The following is a 24,216-nucleotide window of genomic DNA, read 5'->3' on the forward strand; positions in this document are numbered from 1 at the left end:
AAAATTTGAATACCGGAATAATACCGGTATTGCCATCAAGCCCAATACCGCATAGCCCTACTACTAACACTAACTAAAAATTTAAAATCTTCAAATCTTCATAAGCGTCAAATCTTACAAGTTAAATTTATCCCTCTTCCAGTGGTTGGATTGACTTGAAATTGGGCATACTAATGTTAATCTGGTGACAATAATCTGGTAGTGACATTCTGATGGTCCAGCCGGGATCATTTCTGCAGGACAGAATTTCTTTAACGGTTAATGGCATAGACTTAAGTTACGGAAATGTAGTATAAATTACAATGCAATGCAAGTACAGCCAACAAAAAGTACAGTCAGCAAAAATCTTATTTTAAAAATTTAATTTTAAACAAAAATCTTGTTTAGTTTAACAGGGGTAATTAAGTGCCGAGCCGAAATGGGACTCCAGCAAGAGTCCCAGCTAGAGACTTCTCACTTATCCTAGTCACAGGTAACCAAGTTTCTCTCGTGGTGTTACCTGGTAGCCGGCGAGCGCGTGTCCGTCCGTCCGCCGCGCCACGCACACCATAGCAGGAAGCGTCAGCTCGATGCTGGCTGACCGAGACGCGTCCAGCACGCACCACGAGCCCTCCTGCTTCACGCGGAACCTGGACCAGGACACTCAGCATCAGGCATTTTCAAACTAAATGCATCCATCATATACTCCATCACAGCCACCCCCTCGCATTATTTCTCTTCTCTCACTACGCCTTACGTTTCCTTCTCACCATGTTCTATGGTTTCCTGCTTACCCCAACATTCTCCCATCACTATGCCTTGTTTCCCCCCTCGCCAAGCCCTATGCCCCGCTCATCTCATCCCACCGCCCCCCTTACCTTATATCTCCCCCGTTCGCATGCCCTACGCCCCGATCACCTCATCTCGCCACCCCACTCACCTTATCTCTCCCACTCAAAATGTCCTGTTTTCCTGCTCACTTCAACTTTTTCCCCCTCACCATGCCCTATACCCCGCATCTCATCTCACCGTCCCCTTCACCTTATATTTCCCCCTTAGCATACCCAACACCCCACTCACCTCATCTCGCCGCCCCCCTCGTCGTCCCCACCGAGTAGCGGGTCGGCGCGCGCTGGCCGCTCGCGCACCTCGGCCGCCAACAGCTCCCCCCACCACAGCTGGAGCCCCGAGCGCCACAGCTTCCACGCCCACTGGGGCTCTAGCGCCTTCGCTGTCGCTTCGTCAAGATCCTGATACATTAGAAGAAGGTTAGCATGTTGTCTGAGCGCTATACGAGTGTGCATGTGCGTGTGTGGGTGTGTGAGACACAAAACGCTGTATTAAGGTGCGAGTTTGATACATTTTCCTATCGAAAGCTAGTTTAATAGAGATGGTTGAAATATTGCTTGTCATCTGTTGACAGTCAATCTGTGTTGCCAGTGGACACTCGTAGCTACGTGGGCACATTGTGGACTCACCAGGGGGGCAGGCGGTACAGCAGCGCGGCGGCGGGGGGCAGCGCGGGGTCGGGCAGCACACGCGCGCAGAGCCGCGCCCACAGCCCGCACGGCACGTAAGCCAGCAGCAGCACGCGCCGCAGCGCGCGCCCCGTGGAGCGCCCCGAGATGCTGATGGGGGCCGGGGCCTCCTCTGGGGGCGGCGGGGGGACGATTAACAAAGCCATGAGAATCATTGATTAATTCAGGTCCATATCAGTGAACTAATAGGGAATATTTCGCAAAGGGGGCGATACTAGCACGAACCGTAAACAAACCGCCATGACAAGACAACGTCAATTCTCTTTATAATTTGTCGCCATGACGGATCATGACATATTTATTAGTAACAGAATAATATGATATTTGTGACATCCTACGGGCATTTAAAATACATTTAAGACGCGTTTACGGTTTATACTAGGACTGCATTCTAAAAGGCAGAACGTTGCAGTAATATAGGGAATATTATATAATAACTTAGAATTGGTTTGGCAACGGTTAATAAAGCTGTTTCATATTCCGTTCACTCGTAGAAAATATGCTTCCAATGGGAGCGCCAAAGTTCGCATACTCTTCGCTAGTCATACCGTAATTTTAGTCCGAATCATTGTTTGTTTGTCATACATTTTTTCCCACTGAAACCTTACATTTTTCTGAAATTTTTAAATGGTCATCCTAAAGAAAACTATAGGTTAGGTTAGGTTTGTTTTATAACAGTTCTGAACAATTATTGGATTTAAGAAAAAAGAGTTATGACAAACGATCATTCTGACAAAAATTACATTCGGACTTCCAATAAGTATGCGAGCCGATATGGACCCGTTAATTAGAAAGGTTATTCCTATTGATATAAAAGTTTCAAACGTTTCTTAATTTTACAGACATTCCCCATTACGAACATCATCATCAGACGTGTGGTGTAGTGTAGAGTACTCACGTATGAGCGAGGGCGAGTCGGCGCGCGGCGCGAGCGCGGACGGGGCGCGGCGCGGTGTGCCGGCCCCGGTGCCGGACCGGGACCGCATCTGCAGCTGCGGGTGCTGCGGGGATACACCGGTTAATAACACGTAGTCTAATTTAATTTTAGTGTTCCGTATCCAAAGGGTGCCAACGGAACCCTATTACTGAGATTCGGTTGTCTGTCTGTCCATCTATCACAGAGCTCTATCTCTTGAGCCGAAACAGTTAAGACACTTGAAATTTTCACAGATTATGTATTGCTATGGCCGCTATAACAAATACTAAAACCAGAATAAAATAAAGATTTAAGGGGGGCTCCTATACAACAAACTTGTTTTTTGCCATTTTTTTGCTAATATCTAATGTTGTATAGAATAGCTATAAAAATGCAATTATTTTGCTCCTGTGTCACAAAACCACCTTCCCCCTCCCTCCCCCGACTAAATATGTAACGTAATTAGTGGATGCCCCTTAATGTGAGTGGGCAGCAGCGCTTTCTATTGTTAGGTAACTACGAACTCCATTGTGCAGCTCTGCGGCGTGAAAGGCAGGCGGAAATCACTATTTTTCAAAAAAACCGTCATGAAGGTTCACTACTGATCCGTTACCAACGCCACGAACCACTCTGTGAAGAGTGTAGCGACTATGTTTTACGGTTCCGTACGTCATTGAGCAGCAGAGTACAGTCGGTGCCCTAACATAAGTATCTACATTTTTTTTTTTTAATTTATTCTCAAAAAAAGGTACATAATTTTATTTACATAACTAATTTCGCCAAACTATGACGTTTATTGGCGAATATTGCGCTCACTTAGAACAATTGTACCCTACTTAATTAAAACTTATCTACTTAATGTTATGCTTACCGCCCACGACCGAGCTGTGCTGTCAAGCCCGCACCCTATTCCATTGCAAATTCGCAATACGGCGCAAATCCCCACACACAACCGGGCCTTCTTCCCCCGGCCGGCATTTCTTACCAACTAGTATTTATTTATTTATTTATTAGACATGCCAACAGTACATGAACAAGACATTTAAATTAATCTAAATTATAAGTTATAGAAAGAAAGAAAGAAAAAGAAAGAAAGAAAATACATTTATTCACAACACAAGACACAACAATAGTATTAAGTACAAATAGACAACACGTAGGAAAGTATGTGTCATTGCGGTTGTGAATCGGACACTGGCTCAGCATAATGCTGAAGCGTTAATAATAAACACCCCAGCGCTGATTTTCAGCCAGCACCGTTGGTGACCCTCGGACCGCTACAAAGATATACTACACAGTTTTATTACTATACATAAGACTACATAAATAGAAATAGTTATAGTGGATACGTAAGTTAGGCCTCAGGGAACCAACTGTACGCGCTTCCTAGCAATGCATCGGTTATAGCGTCTTACGAATTGAAACCCGTTGTCATTTTCATAAGAAAAGACAATGGGTTACAATTTTAGGGTGACAGATCATAAGCTCTTCGATCGGCAGCAGCAGTGTACCTGTGCTAACTGTCGGGGGTGGGGATTTGTGGGAGGTAAAGGGGAATTGCTAACCGTAGGTGTCCATCCCATTCCAGCACAGACCGGCTAGAGCTAAGTGAGATATTGGGGGAGGGTGTCATGGGGGGATGTTATTGTTTAAGGGACAAGAGGGCTATTGAAGGAAGGGGTTTTAAGCGGGGACGGTAATTATTGAGGGGGGGGGGATGGGTCTGGTTGTTTTGGGGTATTGCGGTGGAGAGTTACTAACCGTAGGCTCCTCAGCCGGCAGCAGCGGCGGCACGAGCAGCGTGCGCGCGTCCCAGCACAGCGCCAGCTCGAACTTGGTGAGGAGGGACACCCCCAGCGAGGAGGCCTCGTCGCCCCGCGCCAGGAGGGGGGACGCCTTGAACACGTGAGCGAGGTCCTCGATCTTCATAATACCTGCATACACGACATCAGAGATGTTTCGCGACTTATTGCATACTAGGTTTTGCCCGCGGTATCGCTCCCATGATGCCTTAACAATGACAGTAAAATCTAAATTCCAGGATGTTACAAAATGTCCACGGGAAAAAAGATTTTGGTACATTTATTTTACCCTCGTAAGACCCATGTCAAATTTTGAATCTCAGAATTTGAAATTTACCTAATGCCGATAAAGAAATGTTGACATTTGATTTCACGTATGGCCTAAATTAAGTATATTGGGCCTCAACCTCGTAATTCCTTGCGTATTTTATAAAGTACAAATCAAATGAATGAATAACTGTCGAATGTACAGTTGTGCAAAAATAAGTATCTATTCGAACCACTCAAAAATGTTACTACGGCGTTTTCGTCGGAATAAGAGTCTGTAGACTTATTTTTGATACTTTGAGGACATAAATATCTATACAACTATAGCGTTAAAGATAACATATATTGACCTTATGGTTAAAGGCATAAAGTTAAATAGATATTTTTCAGGACCGGATAGCCAAGTCTTTAGAGATCTCGACTGTGAAGCTTGAGGTTCCAGGTTCGATTCCCGGAGGGGCCAGATATTTGTGTGAATAATACGAATGTTTGTTCTCGGGTCTTGGTCGTTTAATATGTATTTAAGTATGTATTTATCTACCTATATAAGTATGTTTATCCGTTGCCTAGTATCCATAGTACAAGCTTTGCTTAGTTTTTAGTTTTTCGACAAGCGAAGTATTGCTAGATGGCGTTAATATCATGATTTCCGTTTGACGTTTGCATCGCGCTCGTGATTGGTTAAATATCTAAATGAGCCAATCGCACGCAAGACTGTAACGTCAAACGGATCTCACAATACTAACGCCATCTAGCGATATTTCGCCTGTCTGAAAACCCTCTGTCGGGTCGTGGATGGATGATGTCAGGGAATTGAAATACGAGAGGTCTGATGTCTTCGGTGTACACAATAAAAATTGTTGCCAAAAAGTTGGTTTACCTAAGCGCCCTCTGCTAGCTCCCTAAAGAACTACTTGGTTTATTGATTTGCTGCAAACAATCGCTGACATTTCTTTAAATAATCAATAAGCCACGTAATTTGCGTATCATTGTGTAGATGGCGCTGTCAGACACATTGATGTTTAGTGTGTAGTGTGTAATGTGGTACCGTTGGCGGCGAAGGGGTTGATCTCCCGTACGGTGACGACATGCGCCAGCACGTCGCAGAGCCACTGGGGCCGCACGAAGTACAGCTGCTTCAGCGCCGCGTCGTCGTAGTGCACGAGGACGCCTGTCCCCACACAACGAACAACGAACAACGATACTCTTACAGGAACGTGGACGTGGCAGACGAAGTGTCCAACGGAATGCCAAACGCATGGCACGCGACGGCGACAATGAGGGCTATCGCGTATGAATTCGCCGCCAGAGGCGCTAGTGTAGCGTGAGGTCTCCGAAATGTCAAATCTCTTGGTTTTTGGTGAGCTACGCGGGTTTATTTATAATTACAATAATTTTGTGAATATTTTGCATTAACTGAAATTAATTATGGCAATTATGCGTTACGGGGCAACGAATGTCTGTGTTTTGAGACAGTTTAGTCTTTCGGAAACTTTTGTCCTCCCTTTTATTCCGAACAAAACGGGACTACGCAACACTGTGGCATGCTCGATATTTTTATGGTACGGTTTTAAGGTGTATTAAATATGATTTTAATCTAAATTTTGTTTTCACGTCCGTAATAACAGACTTTGAAAGCCAAACTTTAAAACCTCACGCAACAGTGGCGCCATCTAGAAAGTCAAAAATCGATAGCCCTCATTGATTACGAAGCGTGCGTGGTCATAGTCTCATACTTTTCAATACAAACGATATATGTTTGTCTGACACGTTGCTGTTACGGTCATAGTATGATACGGTGTAATAGGTAGAGAGAAATAAATAAATGATTGATTGATTGATTGACCTTTACCTTTAAGTGCATGCTTTTTTGTACAGCTTTCTAATATTTATATTAATACTAGCGTTTACCCGCGGCTTCGCACACGTTAATCATAAGGTCCAGCAGCTGAATTGAAATTCCTCGCACAACCTGGTCGAAACGTAGCCTAGTGCATTTTTGTTTTTACCGAGAGCAAAATGAGGCATTCCCACATTATTCCATTTGGTAGTCTACCCGTCTACTACTTATGATTATCAGAGACTAGACCGCGGCTTTACCAAGTTCCTCTGGGAAATTCCAAAATTTACATCGTAATCTGAATTGAGGTTGTGTTAAGAACAACTGTACAAAATTTCATGACTCTTAACCCAGCGGTTGAAATTTCAAGATTTTTATCCCTATCCCGTGGGAATATCGGGATAAAAAGTAGCCTATGTGTTATTCCAGATGTTTAGCTACCTACATACCAAAATTCATCCACATCCGTCCGCCGTTTTAGCGTGAAGGAGTACCAAAAGTACACACACACACGAAATTTCCAATTTGTAATATTAGTAGGATTTACCGTTGTCGTGAAGGAACATGGTGGCGTGATGCAGCTCCGCGGCGTCGCGGAAGGTGCGGTGCCCCTTCTGCTGCATGTACTGTGTCACCTGACGACAGAGAACACGTCTACAGTTGATATTTTTTTTTTTTTATTTATTGAGAAATAAACAGTCATATATAAACATGTAATTGAAGACAAAGAAATACAAACAGACCTATAGTTCCCTTAATGTGTCATATAAGAAAACGTGACAAACACACAAAATTGCTTTATTATATCCTTATCACTATACGGTATTTGACCTATTTTGTACATGTTTTATAAATTAAAACAACACAATGCCTGTTATCGAATAGAAAAACAATTTTTAAGCTACCTTTACAAATAACAAAGTTATAAAGGTTTGAAATTCAAGATTGGTATGATATATAGTTGGGCCAGTGTTTCCGGAACGGTACAACTTATCTTTAAAAGACGAGCCTATCAGTCTCTCAAAAGGGCCGGCAATGCACCTGTGATACCCCTCGTGCTGACAGGTGTCCACGGGCGGCGGTGATCGCTTCCCATCAGGTGACGCGCATGCTAGTTTTCCCCCTCATATTTAAAAAAAAATTTGTTCATCATGTGATTTTTTTCTTTAATTTAGCCCCACTCACCAGCCGCTTGTACTCGTCGTGGTTGAGCACGGGCTGCGGCAGCTCGGCGGCGAGGGCGGTGACGCACTCCTCCAGCGCCAGGTACGACGCCGGGACGCGCTGCTCCAGCAACGGCTCTTTGCTGCCTGGAAGACGCTACTAACATTAACAACTAACTAGTGCAGGGGTGGGGAAATAGCGGCCCGCGAGCCAAGTCCGGCCCGCGACAAAATTTAATCCAGCCCGTGATCAAAACCCATCACCTAAATTCATCTCGTCATCTCTGAGTGTGTTCTTGTCATCTCTGGTGTGTCTTCATGTAATTTGGAGCCTTATTTCAACGCTTTAATTAATGAACAGTCAAAATGTCATCTTTAACACCGACCCAGCACATCAAAAAAACTATTATACATGATTTATTTTGGTTGCTAACTTGATTAGAATTTTTTTTTTTTTCGATAAATGCTCCCTGGCCCGCGGAAATGTTTTAATTATTGTATAATGACAATGACCCATCTCTAAATCTATTTCCCCATCCCTGAACTAGTGTTTACCCGGGGCTTCGCACACGTAAATCATAAGATGTGTGATGAATGTTTGAGGTTCTGCGAGAAGATGGATGTACGACCTTTTTCTGTGAAATACTGTTGGTATTTTTTTTTTATTATTATTGATTATTGTTTTTTTTATGTATTCTTTTTATAAATTGTATCTGAATTTCACAGTGCTTTGGTTTAACTGTTATGCTGTGAAATGTAATAAATAATAAATAAATAAAAAGATCCAGCAGCTGATTTAAAATTTCGTGATTTTTTTTAAATTCTCGTGTGAATTCCCGAAAATTAAATCCTGGTTTTCATTGACGTTACATTAAAATCAATTCTGTCAAAATTCATGACTCTAAGCCCAGCGGTTGTTGCTTCGAGATTTTATCCCTATCCCGTGGTAATATTGAAATAAAAAGTAGCCCATGTTTTATTCTAGATGTCCAGCTATCTACATACCAAATTTCATCCAAATCCGTTAAGCCGTTTCAGCGTGCAGGAGTAACAAATATACTCTCTCACTCACAAACTTTCGCATTTATAAATATTATAAGTAGGATGAAAAAGAATAATGTACGAAATACAATAATGATCATTTGATATATTATGAACATGTAATTTACGACGGCGACCTGGTAGACCTAGACGGCGATGGCGGGATGAACTGGACTTCTTCTTGAAGGACTGGCCCTTGTATGCAGGGGACAGAGAGCAGTGGAAGTATTGGGGGGAGGCCTTTGCTCAGCAGTGGGACAGAATAGGCTAACAATAATAATAATAATATAATTTTCATATCATCATCCATCATCCCAGCCTATATACGTCCCACTGCTGGGCTCAGGCTTCTCTCAGAACAAGAGGGCTTGGACCATAGTTCCCACGCGGGCCCAGTGCGGATTGGGAACTTGACACGCACCATTGAACTACTTCACAGGTTTGTGCAGGTTTCCTCACGATGTGTTCCTTCACCGTAAAGCTCGTGGTAAATTTCAAATGTAATTTCGCATATGAATTTCGAAAAACTCAGAGGTGCGAGCCGGGGTTTGAACCCACGACCCTCTGTTTGAGAGGCGATAGGTCAAACCACTAGGCCACTATGGCTCTCTTTCCCATGGCAATTTTCATATAGGTTTAGGTTACTAATCAACTAGAAAACTGGTTTGAAGACGGTTAAGTTTACTCTCCTCGTTAAAGCTGCAGGCTCACGATGGATGCAGGAAGCTACCAACCGAAGGCTCTGTAGGTCTATGGGGAGGTCTATGTCCAACAGAGGACGTCCTACAGCCGATATGATGGTGATAGACTAGTATACAGACAGACGCACTGACCGGGCGGCTTGACGCTGAACGCGACGGAGTAGATGATGTCTGCCAGCAGCCGGATGTTGTGCTTCGTGCTGCAGGACACCTGCCCAACACATTCAACACGCAATTCTTGTTAAAACATTTTGCTTCTGGCCAAAAAGATTTCCTTGTCATATCGAAAATACAAACTGAAACATAGATGCACAGAAAAACCAGAAAAAGAGACCAGCGCTGGGAATCGAACCCAGGTTCAGCTTGTTTTCTTATACGAGTATTTAGTCACACAGCACGGAATGCTGAGGATATGGGTTCGATTTCCAGCGCTGGTCTCTTTTTCTGGTTTTTTTGTGCATCTATGTTTCAGTTTGTATATTCGATGTAGATTTTACGGGATGACTGTAAAAGTAACAAAATTTGGAGTTAAAATAAAAAATACAAAAAGACTCCAAAAACCAATCTTATAATTACCTTTTCAATTAACTACTTTCACAGTTGGATTTTAGTTAATACCGTAAAACGGGGTGGGTAGGGACAAAATTGAAGTTCAAACACCGAAAAAAATTTTTTTTTTAAATATGTGTCAAGTTCACTTATAGATAAAAAATGTTTAGGTGGTATGAATTTCACTTTAATAATGATTATCTGTCGTTTAGTTTCATAGTTTAAACAATAAACTCTAAAATATAGGCAAATCCCAGTTCACCCCGTAGTGGGGTCAGAAGGGATCAGAAAAAGTAAAAAAAAACATTTATTTCAAAAAATTACCGGAATGACGATAATAAATTACCGGAAAAAAGGAGATATAATATGTCTAAAAATATAACTAAACTACTTTTAAAGGAAGCTGAGCCAGAAATTTGAAGCAGCCACTGAAAACACAAAATATTAGTTCTATCCTACTCCCCCGCAATTCCTTATCACCCCTTTTTACGATACTTTAAAATAAACAAATATTGTGTCGATTGAGTTGAAAATTAAATGATGTCATACATAACAGCTATTGCTAACCAAAATTTAGGAGGGGGATCGTTTTGCCTCCTTTCTCCCATGTCCCTCGACTTGACAGAGTCCATGACGCGCGGCAGCCCCTTCTTGTCCCCGTCAGTCCCCACGCCCCCCCCTCGCCCCAATCCCTCACCTCCACAGAGTCCATGACGCGCGGCAGCCCCTTCTTGTCCCCGTCTGTCCCCACGCCCCCCCTCCTCGCCCCCCCCCCTCGCCCCAATCCCTCCCCTCCACAGAGTCCGTGACGCGCGGCAGCCCCTTCTTGTCCCCGTCTGTCCCCACGCCCCCCCCTCGCCCCAATCCCTCACCTCCACAGAGTCCATGACGCGCGGCAGCCCCTTCTTGTCCCCGTCTGTCCCACGCCCCCCCTCGCCCCAATCCCTCACCTCCACAGAGTCCATGACGCGCGGCAGCCCCTTCTTGTCCCCGTCGGGGGCCCCCAGGATGGAGGCGCGGATCAGCCGCTGCAGCGCCGCGGGACTCTCGCTCTCCGGGAGATTGCTCTGCACAAACATTTATTTGTATTTATGTAAAAAAAAAAAAAAGTAATAAATAACACTTATGGAATACTTAATATTATATTTATGGAAATGTTTCACTTACATTGGCGACTTGATCGTAATGCGTAGCTACCATGATGACGGGCGAGCCCGGGGCGCGCGCTTGTATCGACCTGTACATAAAAAACACAAATACAGTTAAGTTTTGACATTTCTAAAATTGTGATAAACAGATGTTTTTCATGTGTAAACACAAAATTTCAACTATATTTGTATCTCTGTCTTTACCTTTATTGTACAGTCGAATAAACTCAACCATGTACCACGATGGAACCTTTGTCTTAGTAATTTAAAGTTGACATCCCATACATTTGTCAAGGCAATCATAGCGAAATTGATAAAAGGTTCCATGAATGAATGGAGGGGGGGGGAGAATGTTACCGGAGCCACTCGATGGCGTCGGCGAGCCCCCGCTTGCCGTCAGTCACCTTCCACAGCACGAGGTAGAGCGAGCGGCGCGACAGGAAGTACTGGTGCGTCGCGTAGTACCTGCAGAGAGGTGGCTCTAAATGTTTGCTCTAACAAAATGTTTTCTCTAGCAAAAGTCTACTCTAACAAAATGTTTTCTCTAGCAAAATGTCTACTCTAACAAACATTTTTCTCTAGCAAAATGTCTACTCTAACAAAATGTTTTCTCTAGCAAAATGTCTACTCTAACAAAATGTTTTCTCTAGCAAAATGTCTACTCTAACAAAATGTTTTCTCTAGCAAAATGTCTACTCTAACAAAATGTTTGCTCTAGCAAAATTTTTGCCCTAACAAAATGTTAATACGTCCTTCCGCTCCCACGTCTTCCGTCTTTGTCCTTGTCCTTCATTCACTCCATCATCTTATTCGATCAATCGTTCATCCTTCCTGCATACAAATGGACGTTGCAAGTCGAATGAAAGGTCGTGTAGTGTTGTCTCACTCGCGCTGTCCGCCGAAGTCCCACGTGCGGAAGGTGACGGGCCCTCGCTGCGCGCGCGCCGGCTCGTGCGTCCACGCGCCGATGTCCACGCCCACCGTCGACATGTTGCGGCTGGACGACTTGCTGCCCATGCGCTTGGCCCAGTGCTGAGGGGCGGGGGGGGGGGGGATTAGTAAAGTCATGCCTAACTAACAACTGTTTTTTTTATTTAATTTTTAATACAATCTTTTTAGCTGACTGTACATTTTGTTGACTGTACTTGCATTATCATCTAAAGTACATTCCCGTACCAAATTTCAAGTCGATGCCATTTACTGTTAAGGAATTCCCTTCTTCTGAGACGAGCCTGAGCCTGACTGGAACATCAGAATTTCACTACCAGATTAATGTATTGTCAACTGACTTACCTACATTGCAAGTTAAAAATAAAAGCTTATAAAATGACAAGGATGAACCGCATCGAATTTGGGAATTAAGGTACAATATCTTCATATTTTTTTGGGTGGCGTCTGCTCTCACCTCGGTGCCTTTCCTCCTGTACTGCAGCGGAGACTCCTGTCGCAGACACTCCAGCAGGCTGGTCTTACCGATGCCCTGGACCAAACAACGGTGGTTAGGAAGTGGTATTGTTTAGTTATGTAGCTAAATTAACTTTACGACATTGCGTCCTCATACAAGCGGCGAGGTGGAAACAAAGGTAAGAACTGTGTAAATGTTTTAGAATGATTACACCTTATAACTTAGCTTTAGTAATTTAACCAATTTAAAACCAAATCTTAATTTTTTTTTTTTCAGAATAGATAAGAACGTATAAAATATTTATTGAACGCTATTTCACTTTGTTTGTTTGAGAGGTATACTTCTCTCCGATTACTTTTACTTTTTAGTGCATTTTTTTAGCGAAATTCGGTATTCTTTCTATCTCTAATTCTCTCCTTAATGGCCAAAAATACCATAATTCTAGGAGGTCCTTCTGTTTACTAGTATTCAGTTTTTAAATTTGATGTATGAGGTACTTTATTACGGGGGCGTGCAGTCGGGACACAACCGTTATGGACGTCTGGGAAGGGAACGCCCAGACAGCGCCGGACTCTCACCGGCTAAAACACCTGGCTGCACGTCTCCAACGTTCTGGAGCTCCTTGTGAGTGTATGCTTCAAGGTCTTAAAGCAAGTGGTCTAAAAAGCAACTGGTCCTAACCTGTTTTTGTCGAAAGGTTAGGTTAGAAACGCCTCAGCCACGCGGAATTGGAGCTCCGCGAAGCGGAGCTTCGTCAACTTTGAGTCAAAGAATTTTAGACCAATTGCTAATTTGCTACGTAAACCAGCTGCTTTTTAGACGAAATGATACTAACCCAATAATTTATCGTATAGTCCGTATCCCTCACCTGCAGCCCCACAATCATGAGCTTCATCCTGGCGTAGGGGCGCGCCTCCTGCAGCACGGACTTGAGGTAGCCGACGACGTCCATGCTGCGGTACCGTCCGCCGCGCAGCATGCTGCCCAGAGGCTCCTGGAGGCAGCAACCCGCCGCGCTCAGGTTCCACAGGCGGGACAGCAGGCCCATCTGGGGAGGGAGCTCCGTGATCTCTGGGGAGGGAGTGGCTGGGATGAGTATTTCGTTTTGAGTGCAATGGTTCGACTTGTGGTTTGTGTTTCACTTGGTTAGTATCATTTCGTCTGAAAAGCAGCTGGTCTAAGTGGGAAGTGGTTTAAGTTGTAAGTGGTCTAAAAGCGATTGGTCTGAGTAGTGAATAGCTAGTAGTCTAAGAAGCTACTAGTCAAAGTAGGAAATAATCTAAGAAGCTACTAGTCTAAGTAGGAAATAATCTAAGAAGCGACCGGTCTAAGAAGCCACTAGTGTAAGTAGCAAGTAGCCTAAGAAGCGACTGGCCTAAGTAGCAAATAGTCTAAGAAGCGACTGGCCTAAGTAGCATTTAGTCTAAGAAGCGACTGGTCTAAGTTGCAAATAGTCTACGAAGCGACTGGTCTAAGAAGCAAATAGTCTAAGAAGCGACTGGTCTAATTTGCAAATATTCTAAGTAGCGACTGGTCTAAGTTGCAAATAGTTTAAGAAGCGACTGGTCTAAGTTGCAAATAGTCTAAGTAGCGACTGGTCTAAGTTGCAAATAGTCGAAGAAGCGACTGGTCTAAGAAGCAAATAGTCTAAGAAGCGACTGGTCTAAGTTGCAAATAGTCTAAGAAGCGACTGGTCTAAGTTGCAAATAGTCTAAGAAGCGACTGGTCTAAGAAGCAAATAATCTAAGAAGCAACCGGTCTAAGAAGCCACTTGTGTAAGTAGCAAGTAGTCTAAGAAGCGACTGGCCTAAGTAGCAAATAGTCTAAGAAGCGACTGGTCTAAGAAGCAAATAGTCTAAGAATCGGCTGGTCTAAGAAGCAACTGGTGTAAGTAGCAAACAGTCTAAGAAACAACTGGTCTAAATAGCGACTAGTCTAAGTAGCAAGCGGCCTATAAATAAAGCAACCGGTCCTATCTACCTTTGTTCCCGCTGATATTGAGCACGGAGAGGTTGGCGAGCGCGTGTATGAGCGGCGGCACGGCGCGCAGCAGGTTGCACGACACGTCCAGCATCGACAGCTGAGGGAACACCAGCCGCGCGCGCGCGCCCTGCATGGAGCTCTGGAACAGGGGGCGTCAGAAGGGGGGGGGGGATATTAGTGTTTTAAGGAAAAACCATGTCAGGGTAATGCGGTAGGTGGGTAAAATCAAGAAAAGAACAACAGCGTCGCTAGGACACGACCAAAGAACACATAGTCTACACACAAGGAGGTTTAACATCTCTGACAGGAGGGAGGGAGTTGGAGCTGGCCCGGTGACGAGCTCTGCGGACAGGGGGGCAGTTTGTTGGTGGAAGTTGGGGCAGGCCTTGCATAAAGCTCTAGAATAAAAGAGGTTGGTCTGTTCGCGGCGCAATTTTATTAATGAAATGAAAAATTAAATGAAATGATATATTTAATGGACCGCCGTTTTTAAATAATATAATTTTGTTCCGCAATTTCGACTTTTCTCTGGTTTAACCATCTTCCAAGTGCTACAACGGCTTTTTTCCTATTCTATTGTATTTGTTTCATAAGGCACTCACCCAATCGTCGTCGTCATTGTCGGGCGCGTCGTGCGCGGGCGCATGTCCGTCGTCGTCCGTCGTCAGCTGGATGCGCTCCAGCAGGTTGTTGGCCAGGATCTGACGACATTCGATGACCAAGAATATGGATTACATAACCGGTTAAGAGATTCCCGAAGTTCCTGGACCACCAGGGGTTCATAAGAGTCCAAACGGTTGGCCATGTTGACGTGTGAAAAAATGGGAGTTTTAGAAGTAGCAGGGGTCTACTGAAAAACTTTCAAAGTGGTCTACCAGTCAGCCTCAGTGCCCATTAAGAGAGATGCCATCGATATTGTAGAGTGGTATAAGTTAACATTTTAATTCCATTTTTGTTTACACGAAATTCTTTAGATAGATAGATAGAAACTTTAATCCTCATAACAAAATAACAATAAATAATAATAATAATATGTAATTTGATAGTTGATTAAGATAAGGCAATCCAGTAGGAGTCCAGCTGTTCCAGCGCCACGCTGCCAGCAGTGGCGTTGACTCACCAGTGTCCTCAGCGAGTCGAGCCGCAAGTGCCTCCTGGCCGGGCACGCCGCCTGCATCAGCTGCGCGCGCACGCCGCCCGAGCGCGGCCGGCGCAGCGCGCGCCCCGCCCCCGCCCCCGCCCCCGCCCCCCAACCTCCGCCCCGCGGCAGTAGCACGCCAGGGGGTCGCCCGCACGGCTGCCGAAGTTTTCCACCTACAGGACAAATGCTTAACTGTGTTTGAAATCAACAACCAATTAAGGCTACGTTTCGAGAGATGTGCGAGGTGTGTTGCGAGGAATATGTTTTTCATGAAACAATAGAAACACTTCATTTAGCTAGCACCGCTCCGCTCAGCTGTTTCCACTAAAAATGTGCTGTGCGAGAATAGATAATGAAGCGTTTCTATTGGTTCATGAAAAACACATTCTTCGCAACACATCCTCCCACATTTTTGGTGAAAACGCAGCCTACGATGTTCGCTACGCTCACATCGTGACCCACGCCGCTCGCTTTCTTTGACCACTCCTATACATACAACTGCTGCAAAAAATATATGTGGTTAATTTTAAGTTGTTTATAGGCCAGGCTAGTTATAATTAGTGTTATATGTACCTGCGGCAGGCTGGGCCAGCACGTGATCTCGTTGTGGCTGAGGTCCAGCTGGCGCAGGCTCGTCGGGTATGACGTCACGTACGACATCGACCTGCCGAAGGAAGGAAGTTTAAGTTCGGGCAGTAGCGGAAGAGGGGGGTAGGTTTATGTTCGAGCGGGGCTCCTAGACTGACCTGAGCGAGTTGTAGGACATGTTGAGCGAGGCGAGGCGCGGCGCGCGGCAGGCCAGCGGCGGCGGCAGGCAGGTGAACTGGTTGTGCGCGAGGTTGAGGGAGGTGAGCGGGCTGCCTGCGCCCGCGCACGGGGCCGGCGCGCGCGCCTCCGCCCGCCACGGGTGCGCGCGCACCGCCTCCGACCACCTGACAACAACAACACAAACAACAACTTCACAATTCGGTCGAACAACTTTTTCTTCTTTGTTATTCAGTCCCATTGTCCTAGATAATAGTAAAAGTTTCTTTTGTTTTGTGATGCAGCATGACAGACTCACATGGCGTGGCCGGTGCGGTCGCCGAGCATCGGCGTGCCGTCGTCCGGCGGAGCTGCCTCCACGGACGGACTGCGCGACAGAGACGACTGCACACAACACACTGATTAAAGACCACAAGCATAAAGCAAAACACGCTTTGTTGTGTCAGATATGACGCTCGCGACGACAACGGTTGGTTAGGAAGCGTGCTAATTGGCATAGTCTCATAATTTTCAATACAAACGATATATTTTTGTCTGACACGTTGCTGTTACGGTCATGGTATGATACGGTGTGACGGTAGAGACCTTAACATGTACTCACCGACTGCGAGAAGCTGAACTGCGAGCCGACGGACGGGGACGCGCTGGGCTGCGGCGACGCGTCCGGCGGCGGCGGCTCGCCCTGCGAACGTGACAACTATAGAGAGCGACAAATACTTATTTATTAGTCATGCCAACAGTGCACGAACAAAACTATTCAATGGGGGCTACTCGACAGGCGAAATATCCTCCTCACGATACTAACGCCATCTAGCGATATTTCGTCTGGCAAGTAGCTTTCATTGAAGGGACTAATAGATATTACTTTACAAATGATAAAACACCGGCCGGCAGGGGCGGACTGTGAGTAACTCACTATGTCGCGCGTGCGGCAGGGGCGGACTGTGTCTGGCTCACGTTTTGCGTGGGCAGCTGGGGCGGACTGTGCGTGACTCACGTTTTCGCGTGGGCAGCAGGGGCGGACTGTGCGTGACTCACTATTTCGCGCGTGCGGCAGGGGCGGACTGTGTCTGACTCACGTTTTGCGTGGGCAGCTGGGGCGGACTGTGCGTGACTCACGTTTTCGCGTGGGCAGCAGGAGCGGACTGTGCGTGACTCACTATTTCGCGCGGGCGACGGGGGCGGACTGTGCGTGACTCACTATGTCGTCAGCGGGCAGTTCTCGCAGGTGGTTGAGCGCGACGTTGAGGTCGGTGAGCGCGGGCGCGGTCCAGACGGCGGGCGGCAGGGCGCGCAGCTTGTTGTTGGCGACGTCCAGGGTCGTCAGGGACGGCAGAGAGAACAGCTCCGCCGGCAGATGCTCCAGGCGGTTATCCTGACGCACACACAGGTAGACTTATATAGTCTTTTAACCTCGGTTTGCGGGAATATAAGGACATATCGCAGGAACTCTCTGATTAAGTCTGTGTTTCGACGATAGATATGCGAGGGTGCGTTGCGAGGAATATGTTTTTCATGAACCAATAGAATCGCTTTATTTCCTTTGCCTCGAGCCGCTCAGCTGTTTTCACCAGAGCAATGCTGTGCTAAGATTATTAAAAACCACAGATATAGATTACACTAGATAACGCAAACGCCTCAATCTGTATGAAAACCAACCGTGTCACTGTTTTATATCTACTGTGACGTCTCAAGAGCGAATTGGCGATGTAAATTCCCCGATTTCCGCGAAAAATCGATTCAAATGCGCCGCCCGCCCGCGCCGTGCGGCTCGAGTCAGATGATTAGTCAGTTAGCGGTCATTCTTTGTATGGGGCCAACCCCGACGTTTGCGTAATCTAGTGTAATCTATATCCGTGTTAAAAGCACATTCCTCGCAACACATCCTCGCACTTCTTTTTTAAACCAAGGAAAATTTACAGTATTACAGTTTTTACCAATTCACTGTAAATTTAAAAACAGTCACATAATAAACACAAAATAAAATAATAATACTACGAATAATTATAACAGAAAAAAGTTAAGATTTTAATGTGACAATGACATCAGCCTCACGAAAGTTTTCATGTTTTATCGTTCTGTCCCACCTGCAGATACAATTCCTGTAGCACGGGCGCGGTGTAGACCGGCGCGGGCGCGCGGCGTTGCCTGCGGCCCCCCTCCGCTTCCTCCAGGGGGTCAGAGGCCAGCGGGAGACGCTCCAGCTTGTTCTGCGCTATGTTCAGGTATCTAGAGGTGTGGAGAGTATATTAGGAGTACAATAAGGGAGTATTCTGCAAACTTTTATGTTCAAGGTACATCAAGTAAACAAAAAATTTTGGAGGTACAGTCAAGGGCAAAGATATCGACATGGCCAATGTTACAAAATTATGTATACACGACTTTATGCACTTAACATTAAGGCCGTGTATACATATTTTTGTAGCTTTGGCCGTATCGATATCTTTGCTCTTGACTGTACCATAATTGATTTAACGTCTACCGTAAAACTGCTTCAACTTTGCCTTCTGGCCCCAACATTGCCTGATTCGATTTAGAGTCGATAACTCAGCACTCTTATAGGTTTTAAACTTTTATCTACACGGGAATTATTATTACGGGGGATAAAAGTTTAAAAACCTAGAAGGGTGCTAGTTATCGACTCTAAATGAATCAGGCAATGTTGGGGCTAGAGGGCAAAGTTCAAGCAGTTCACGGTATGTAAGTATTTTTCTTCCGTTTGTCTATTAAGCTTTATGAGATAACCTTATTTTGCGGAGGCACACCAACTAATGACCTGCGGAACACTGTTAAGCAATCAGAGTGTATTGAGGCTGTGATGTCTATGAGAGGGGTCTATGTTCAACAGGTGGTGTTCTACTGCTATGATGATTGTAGCTCCAGAGTCCGTATTGTCTAACGCCATCACAACAACATCTCTTTCTACCCTCGTTTTATGCTGTGCGACAGAAAGAAGTGGTGAAAACGATTGTGATTCTAAGTATGTCGGACAATAAGGCTCTGGTGTCGAGTGCGTGGGCCCATAACCTGTTCCCTGGAGGGCCCATAACCTGTCGTTGCCACTGACGCAGACTAAGCAGCGAGAAGACGCGGCGGGCACGGCGCGCAGCTCGTTGTTGGCCAGTTCGAGCCGCGTGATCGCGTGCAGCGCCAGCGCGCGCCCGCCGCCCGGGGTTCACGCGCGTCGCCGCCGCCATCAGCCACGACATGCTGGGAAGCGGCAACACGCAACCAACTACTTTAAACGCTAGTCGTCGAATTGGTACATAATATATGTATGGCACATAAACGAACCATTCAATTCCTGACCCACCGTCGTTCGGTTGGTTGCTTCGATCAATTTCCCGAAATCGTTATTTCCCAATATGCTATCTTATTTTCACACGCGTTTTTTTCCAATTTTAATCGACACAGAAACAGATGGGTTTAATTTATATTTACGTTTGGATAGACTACACAAAAGTAGGAGCTCCGTAGATACTAATTTAAATGTTATGAGTCGATTTAAATTGAAAAAAAAAACGCAATTGTAAAATAAAATCAGTACCATAAAACCATTGACAAAAACATTTGGGAAAAAAGGCAATGGAAAATGAGACAATTTAGGAACGAATATAAATAACAATTAGCGATTTATGGGAATGTTAAGTAAGAGAAGAAATAATCTAACAAATCAGCCAGAGGACAAAACTGTAAGTTACAAAACTAAAACTAAAATGTCTGTCTGTCGTCTATCTCGGCGTGCTCAGGTGCTCACCGTATATGGTCGAGCTGCGTGTGCAGCGCGCGCCAGTGCACGACGACGGGCACGGCGGGCGCCAGCGCGCTGTACGTGAGGTCCGCGCCGCGCCCGCTCGTCCGCCCCGGCCGCGCAGCACCAGCTCCGACACCGCCGACTTGTTCAGCTTGTACTCGGGGTCTGGGTACGCCTGCGATTCCACAACACACATGACAAAATACGACAAAAATACAAGACGACGCATCTAAAATCCGGTAGTATAGTAAACAGTTGTGTTGCTCTGATGACGAACTCTGATTGAGTTCGAAACGGGTCAGTCCAGTGGTGGTGATGATAGTTAGGTTTGTTGATGTGTTACATTCTTGCAGCGTTGAAGCAGAAAAGCTGCATGAACGTACATTAGTTGTGGACAAGCTATTGCAAGGTCATGGGGAACAATGTAATTTCTTACAGTTCATAGATTACACACACACCTCCGCAAAGTAACATCTGTTTTAAAATAAAATTAACATGGGACTATCGTTCATTATTTCTATTTCAGATGCGAAAACTTATTAGCTCGTATGTCACAGTTGGTGCCATGACCAGGATTTTACTTCGAGTTTGCCAAGCAAAGATGTATCTTATCGGCGTAATTCGATTTACCGTGGCCAGATTTGGTGAATTAAACAAATAAGTGATGTACGGTTAGTATTATGTTAGAAACTAAATTATACGTATGTCGAGGGTGGAATCGGCGACTGCTTGCGAATCCATGGTGTTTATTTAATCAAAGACGTCAGTCTTAATGGACCCCCAAGCACCAGCACTCACCCTGGCGGCCAGCACGGCAGCCAGCAGTTCCCGAGCTGGTGACGCGCGCACTCGCGCAGCGCCAGCCCGTGCGGGTCGTCGGCGCCGGCGCGCAGCAGTAAGTCCGCCACTTGCACGTGCTTGTTGCGGATGGCCACAGCGAGAGCCGTCCACGGGGCGTCGCCTGGGAGAGGTTGAGATAGGATACGATGAGATGACATCAGAGAGGAGACGAGACGAGAGGATGAGATGAGATAAGAAAGATAAGATAAGCGCTTATCGTCAAAACTGTGTACAATTTAGATGTCATTAATAAAAAAACCAGTAGTTGTCAACAGTCTGCCCATTTCGGGCGTACAATACTGACACCAGATTAGCTTGCTCGTAGGGAAGCTTTGGTCATAAGTATACAATACATTCTATATCTAATCTACACACATATTACAAACTCTCTACCATCATCAGCCGGAAGACGTCCGTTGCTAAACAAAGGCCTCCCCCTTAGAACGCCACAGTGAACGACAACTCGCCACATGCATCCACCGGTTGCCCGCAGCTCAGTCAGTCCACCTAGAAGAAGGCCGTCATCTTCTGGTGCAATGTGTCATGCAGCTTTGGTACTTACGGTCGCTGCTGCCGCGCCGGGAGAGGGAGATGGCGATATGGAGCTCGCCGCCGACGCGCTGCGCGAGCGCCGCCGCGAGTCGCGCGTTCCCGCGCCTTCGTTCTGCACAAAACACAACCTCAGGCCTGTTGCACATTATCAGAAAATTTCTTATGTTTCTGAGAGAAATGTCTTAAAAGCAATTCAGTCGTATTGGGTGTTGGATGAGATCATTAACATCACAAGACATAGGAATAATATATTGTGTTTTTTTAAAATATTTTGAACACAAGAAATTTTCTTATAATGTGCAAAGCCCTTACCAAAACACCTGGTGTTATTAATGCAAAATCATGTAAGTGTGTGTGTGTGTGTGTGTGTGTTTCTTACTCTTTCACACTAAAATAAGTAAATATAGAATGCAGCAGCAGCAGACGGATCACTACTACTTTTTCCCCGATTTACTTACTGGATAGGAATTTTAATAAGTACAGTTGCGGAATTTGATCGATGATATCGAAAGATATTTGTATTCAGTTTTAACCATCGCAAGCGTAGTTCACTTCATTTATCAGAGTACTAGCCTGTTACCAGCGACTCCGTCCGCGCAGAATTTCTTAATTGCTAACTGTCGTTAACTATGCAATTTTCCGTATAAAAACTATCCTGTGTCTTCCCCGAGACAAACTATCTGTATACTGAATTTCATCTAAATCAGTTCAGCGGTGAAGACGTGATGAGGTAAAAAACAAACAGACTTACAAACTTTCGCATTTATACTCCAATATTAGTGGGCTAACCTCTGGCGGCGCGGCGGGGCTGCCGGCGGCGCCCCGGCCGCCAGCAGCCGCCGCACGCAGCGCGCATGCCCGCCCCGGCGCCGCGGCGCCACGCAGCTGTCCGCGCCGCGCCCCACGCTCCAACGCACCCGGGTGTATCCGCTTCTCCCCACCGCTTCCTGGGGACGCAGAAGAAACGGTTCATACCAAATGGTACTAAAAATCATCAATAAGTGCTCCATGCATCTACTTTACTATGATTGGCAATTTTACTATTTAGAATAAAATAGAAAATAATTGATTTATTTGGTGTTAAAAAAGTTTGTACTTACATGAAATCTTAATCTAAATACAACATAGTTAACAGAGCACCAAATGGATGCCACTCAGCAAATGCCGATGGATGTTCTGAAGTTACGAAATAATTTGCGAGAAAAGGCTGTACCCAATCGAACTTCGAAAACCAGGACATCAGAGGACATCAGCTCGATAGCATTAACCGTTAAAACTGCGTTTCACCAGAGTTCGCTCCGCAGAGCTGTTTCCACTAAAGCTACGCTGAGCAAGGACAGGAAAATGAAGCGTCCATTATTTAGTGACAAACACATTCCTCGTGCCATACCCTCCGCTATCACTGGTGAAAACGCAGCCTTAAGCTCCGGTCCGGTCCGGGTTGAGTGCAACAAAAGATGCGTGTGTCTCACGTGGGCCTGTCCGGTGAGCCGGCTGACGATGGCGTGGATGCCGAGCGAGATGCCGCGCTGCGGGACAGCACGGCCGCCGGCGCGCGCACCGCCTCCGCCGTCTGGCGTCCCGCCGCCTGCAACATTACTGGTTACAGCGAGGCTGTTGCGACGCATGCGACCATCGATGTGACTTATCGGTTTTTTTACAATATTAGTAAATCTAAAACCATTTCAAGAAAAATATTTTTAAATCGTTTTCTGTAGTTTTTAGGACCTACGCATCGATTTCTTCGATTTGAGTAGTCCTTGCTAATTACTTTAATAGGCCGCAGGCTCATGGTGGATTCAGGCCGCTTCCACCGCATCAACTGAAAATCTGTGGGGTCTGTGTTTAACAGGACGTCCTAGCTACCTGCGGCGCAGGACGGCACGGCACGGCGTGAGCCAGCAGCGCGTCACACACGGCCAGGCAGCCCAGTGTGCTGGCCACGTACAGCGCACTCTGTCCGCGCCGCGTCCACCGCCGTTCACGTCGAACGCCGCCTGGTACTCCCACTTGCCCGGTTCGTCGCTAACACACACGAAAAACGATGAATGAAAAATAACTGTTGAACTCCGTTTCCACGAGAAATGTGCTAGGAATGTGTTTTTTTCACACCTTTCCTTCGGAAAAAGTAACTTTTCTCCCTTGGCGAGAGGAGCAAAGTGCAACTTTCTGTTCAAGGCTTTTCTAAGTGTTTTATTGCAATGACATTTTTTGAAGTTGACAATTGTAAAGCCACGCCATTTTCTGTGCTGGTGTTCTTTAATAATATTTAGAATATTTTTTTCAAGTTTATTTTTAATGCTCGGTGTAAAGTGTCGAGCCACTCGGAGCCAAAATTATTTTCATCTTGGCGCTAACACTTGAATCTCATTACGCTCAGGATGCTTTATTATCCCTGGACGCTTAGATTCTATTGTAGAATCCTTCGCTACATCTTCTGGATTCAATGTACGCCCTCGCCGTAAATACACCATTTTGCTCCCTTGTGATACAAATAACTACTTCATCATGAATCAACAAAAACGCTTTTTTACCTACCCTCGCACAAAACCGCAAACCGAGGCGAGATAAAATGAAGCGTTTTTTTGGTTCATGAAAAACACATTGCGCGCAACAACAGATCTTCACTTCACACTATCTCTGATGGGAAACGCACCTTAAACACCCTTGCTGGGGTGGAGCACACCAGCATTTTCCATCTAGTTAGTGTATCTGTAGCTATTTATTCTTACTAACATAGTCACTAAGGTTTTCTTTTTGTAACTTACACAATTGTGGAAAATCTCCGAAATGAACGATTTATTTTTAATATTATAGAAAAAAAATCCTTAC

At 45.5% G+C, this 24,216-nt stretch overlaps 1 protein-coding gene across 1 annotated transcript in view; it reads right to left on the reverse strand.

Annotated features, from left to right (window-relative positions):
• Lrrk (Leucine-rich repeat kinase) overlaps positions 1-24,216 on the reverse strand; it is a 90,910-nt gene that overhangs the window by 14,610 nt on the left and 52,084 nt on the right. The window contains 25 exon segments of the mRNA XM_074108363.1: positions 500-629; positions 1,060-1,314; positions 1,458-1,629; positions 2,416-2,518; positions 4,195-4,367; positions 5,551-5,673; positions 6,890-6,977; positions 7,528-7,652; positions 9,380-9,458; positions 10,747-10,863; positions 10,964-11,033; positions 11,302-11,409; positions 11,831-11,976; positions 12,350-12,424; positions 13,218-13,420; positions 14,330-14,471; positions 14,935-15,033; positions 15,453-15,568; positions 15,571-15,646; positions 16,047-16,137; positions 16,220-16,405; positions 16,537-16,622; positions 16,840-16,920; positions 17,440-17,613; positions 18,326-18,467. Coding sequence (XP_073964464.1) covers positions 500-629; positions 1,060-1,314; positions 1,458-1,629; positions 2,416-2,518; positions 4,195-4,367; positions 5,551-5,673; positions 6,890-6,977; positions 7,528-7,652; positions 9,380-9,458; positions 10,747-10,863; positions 10,964-11,033; positions 11,302-11,409; positions 11,831-11,976; positions 12,350-12,424; positions 13,218-13,420; positions 14,330-14,471; positions 14,935-15,033; positions 15,453-15,568; positions 15,571-15,646; positions 16,047-16,137; positions 16,220-16,405; positions 16,537-16,622; positions 16,840-16,920; positions 17,440-17,613; positions 18,326-18,467 — 3,160 coding nt within the window.

Source organism: Choristoneura fumiferana, chromosome 26 (assembly GCF_025370935.1).
Source record: "Choristoneura fumiferana chromosome 26, NRCan_CFum_1, whole genome shotgun sequence".
Taxonomy (NCBI): domain Eukaryota; kingdom Metazoa; phylum Arthropoda; class Insecta; order Lepidoptera; family Tortricidae; genus Choristoneura; species Choristoneura fumiferana.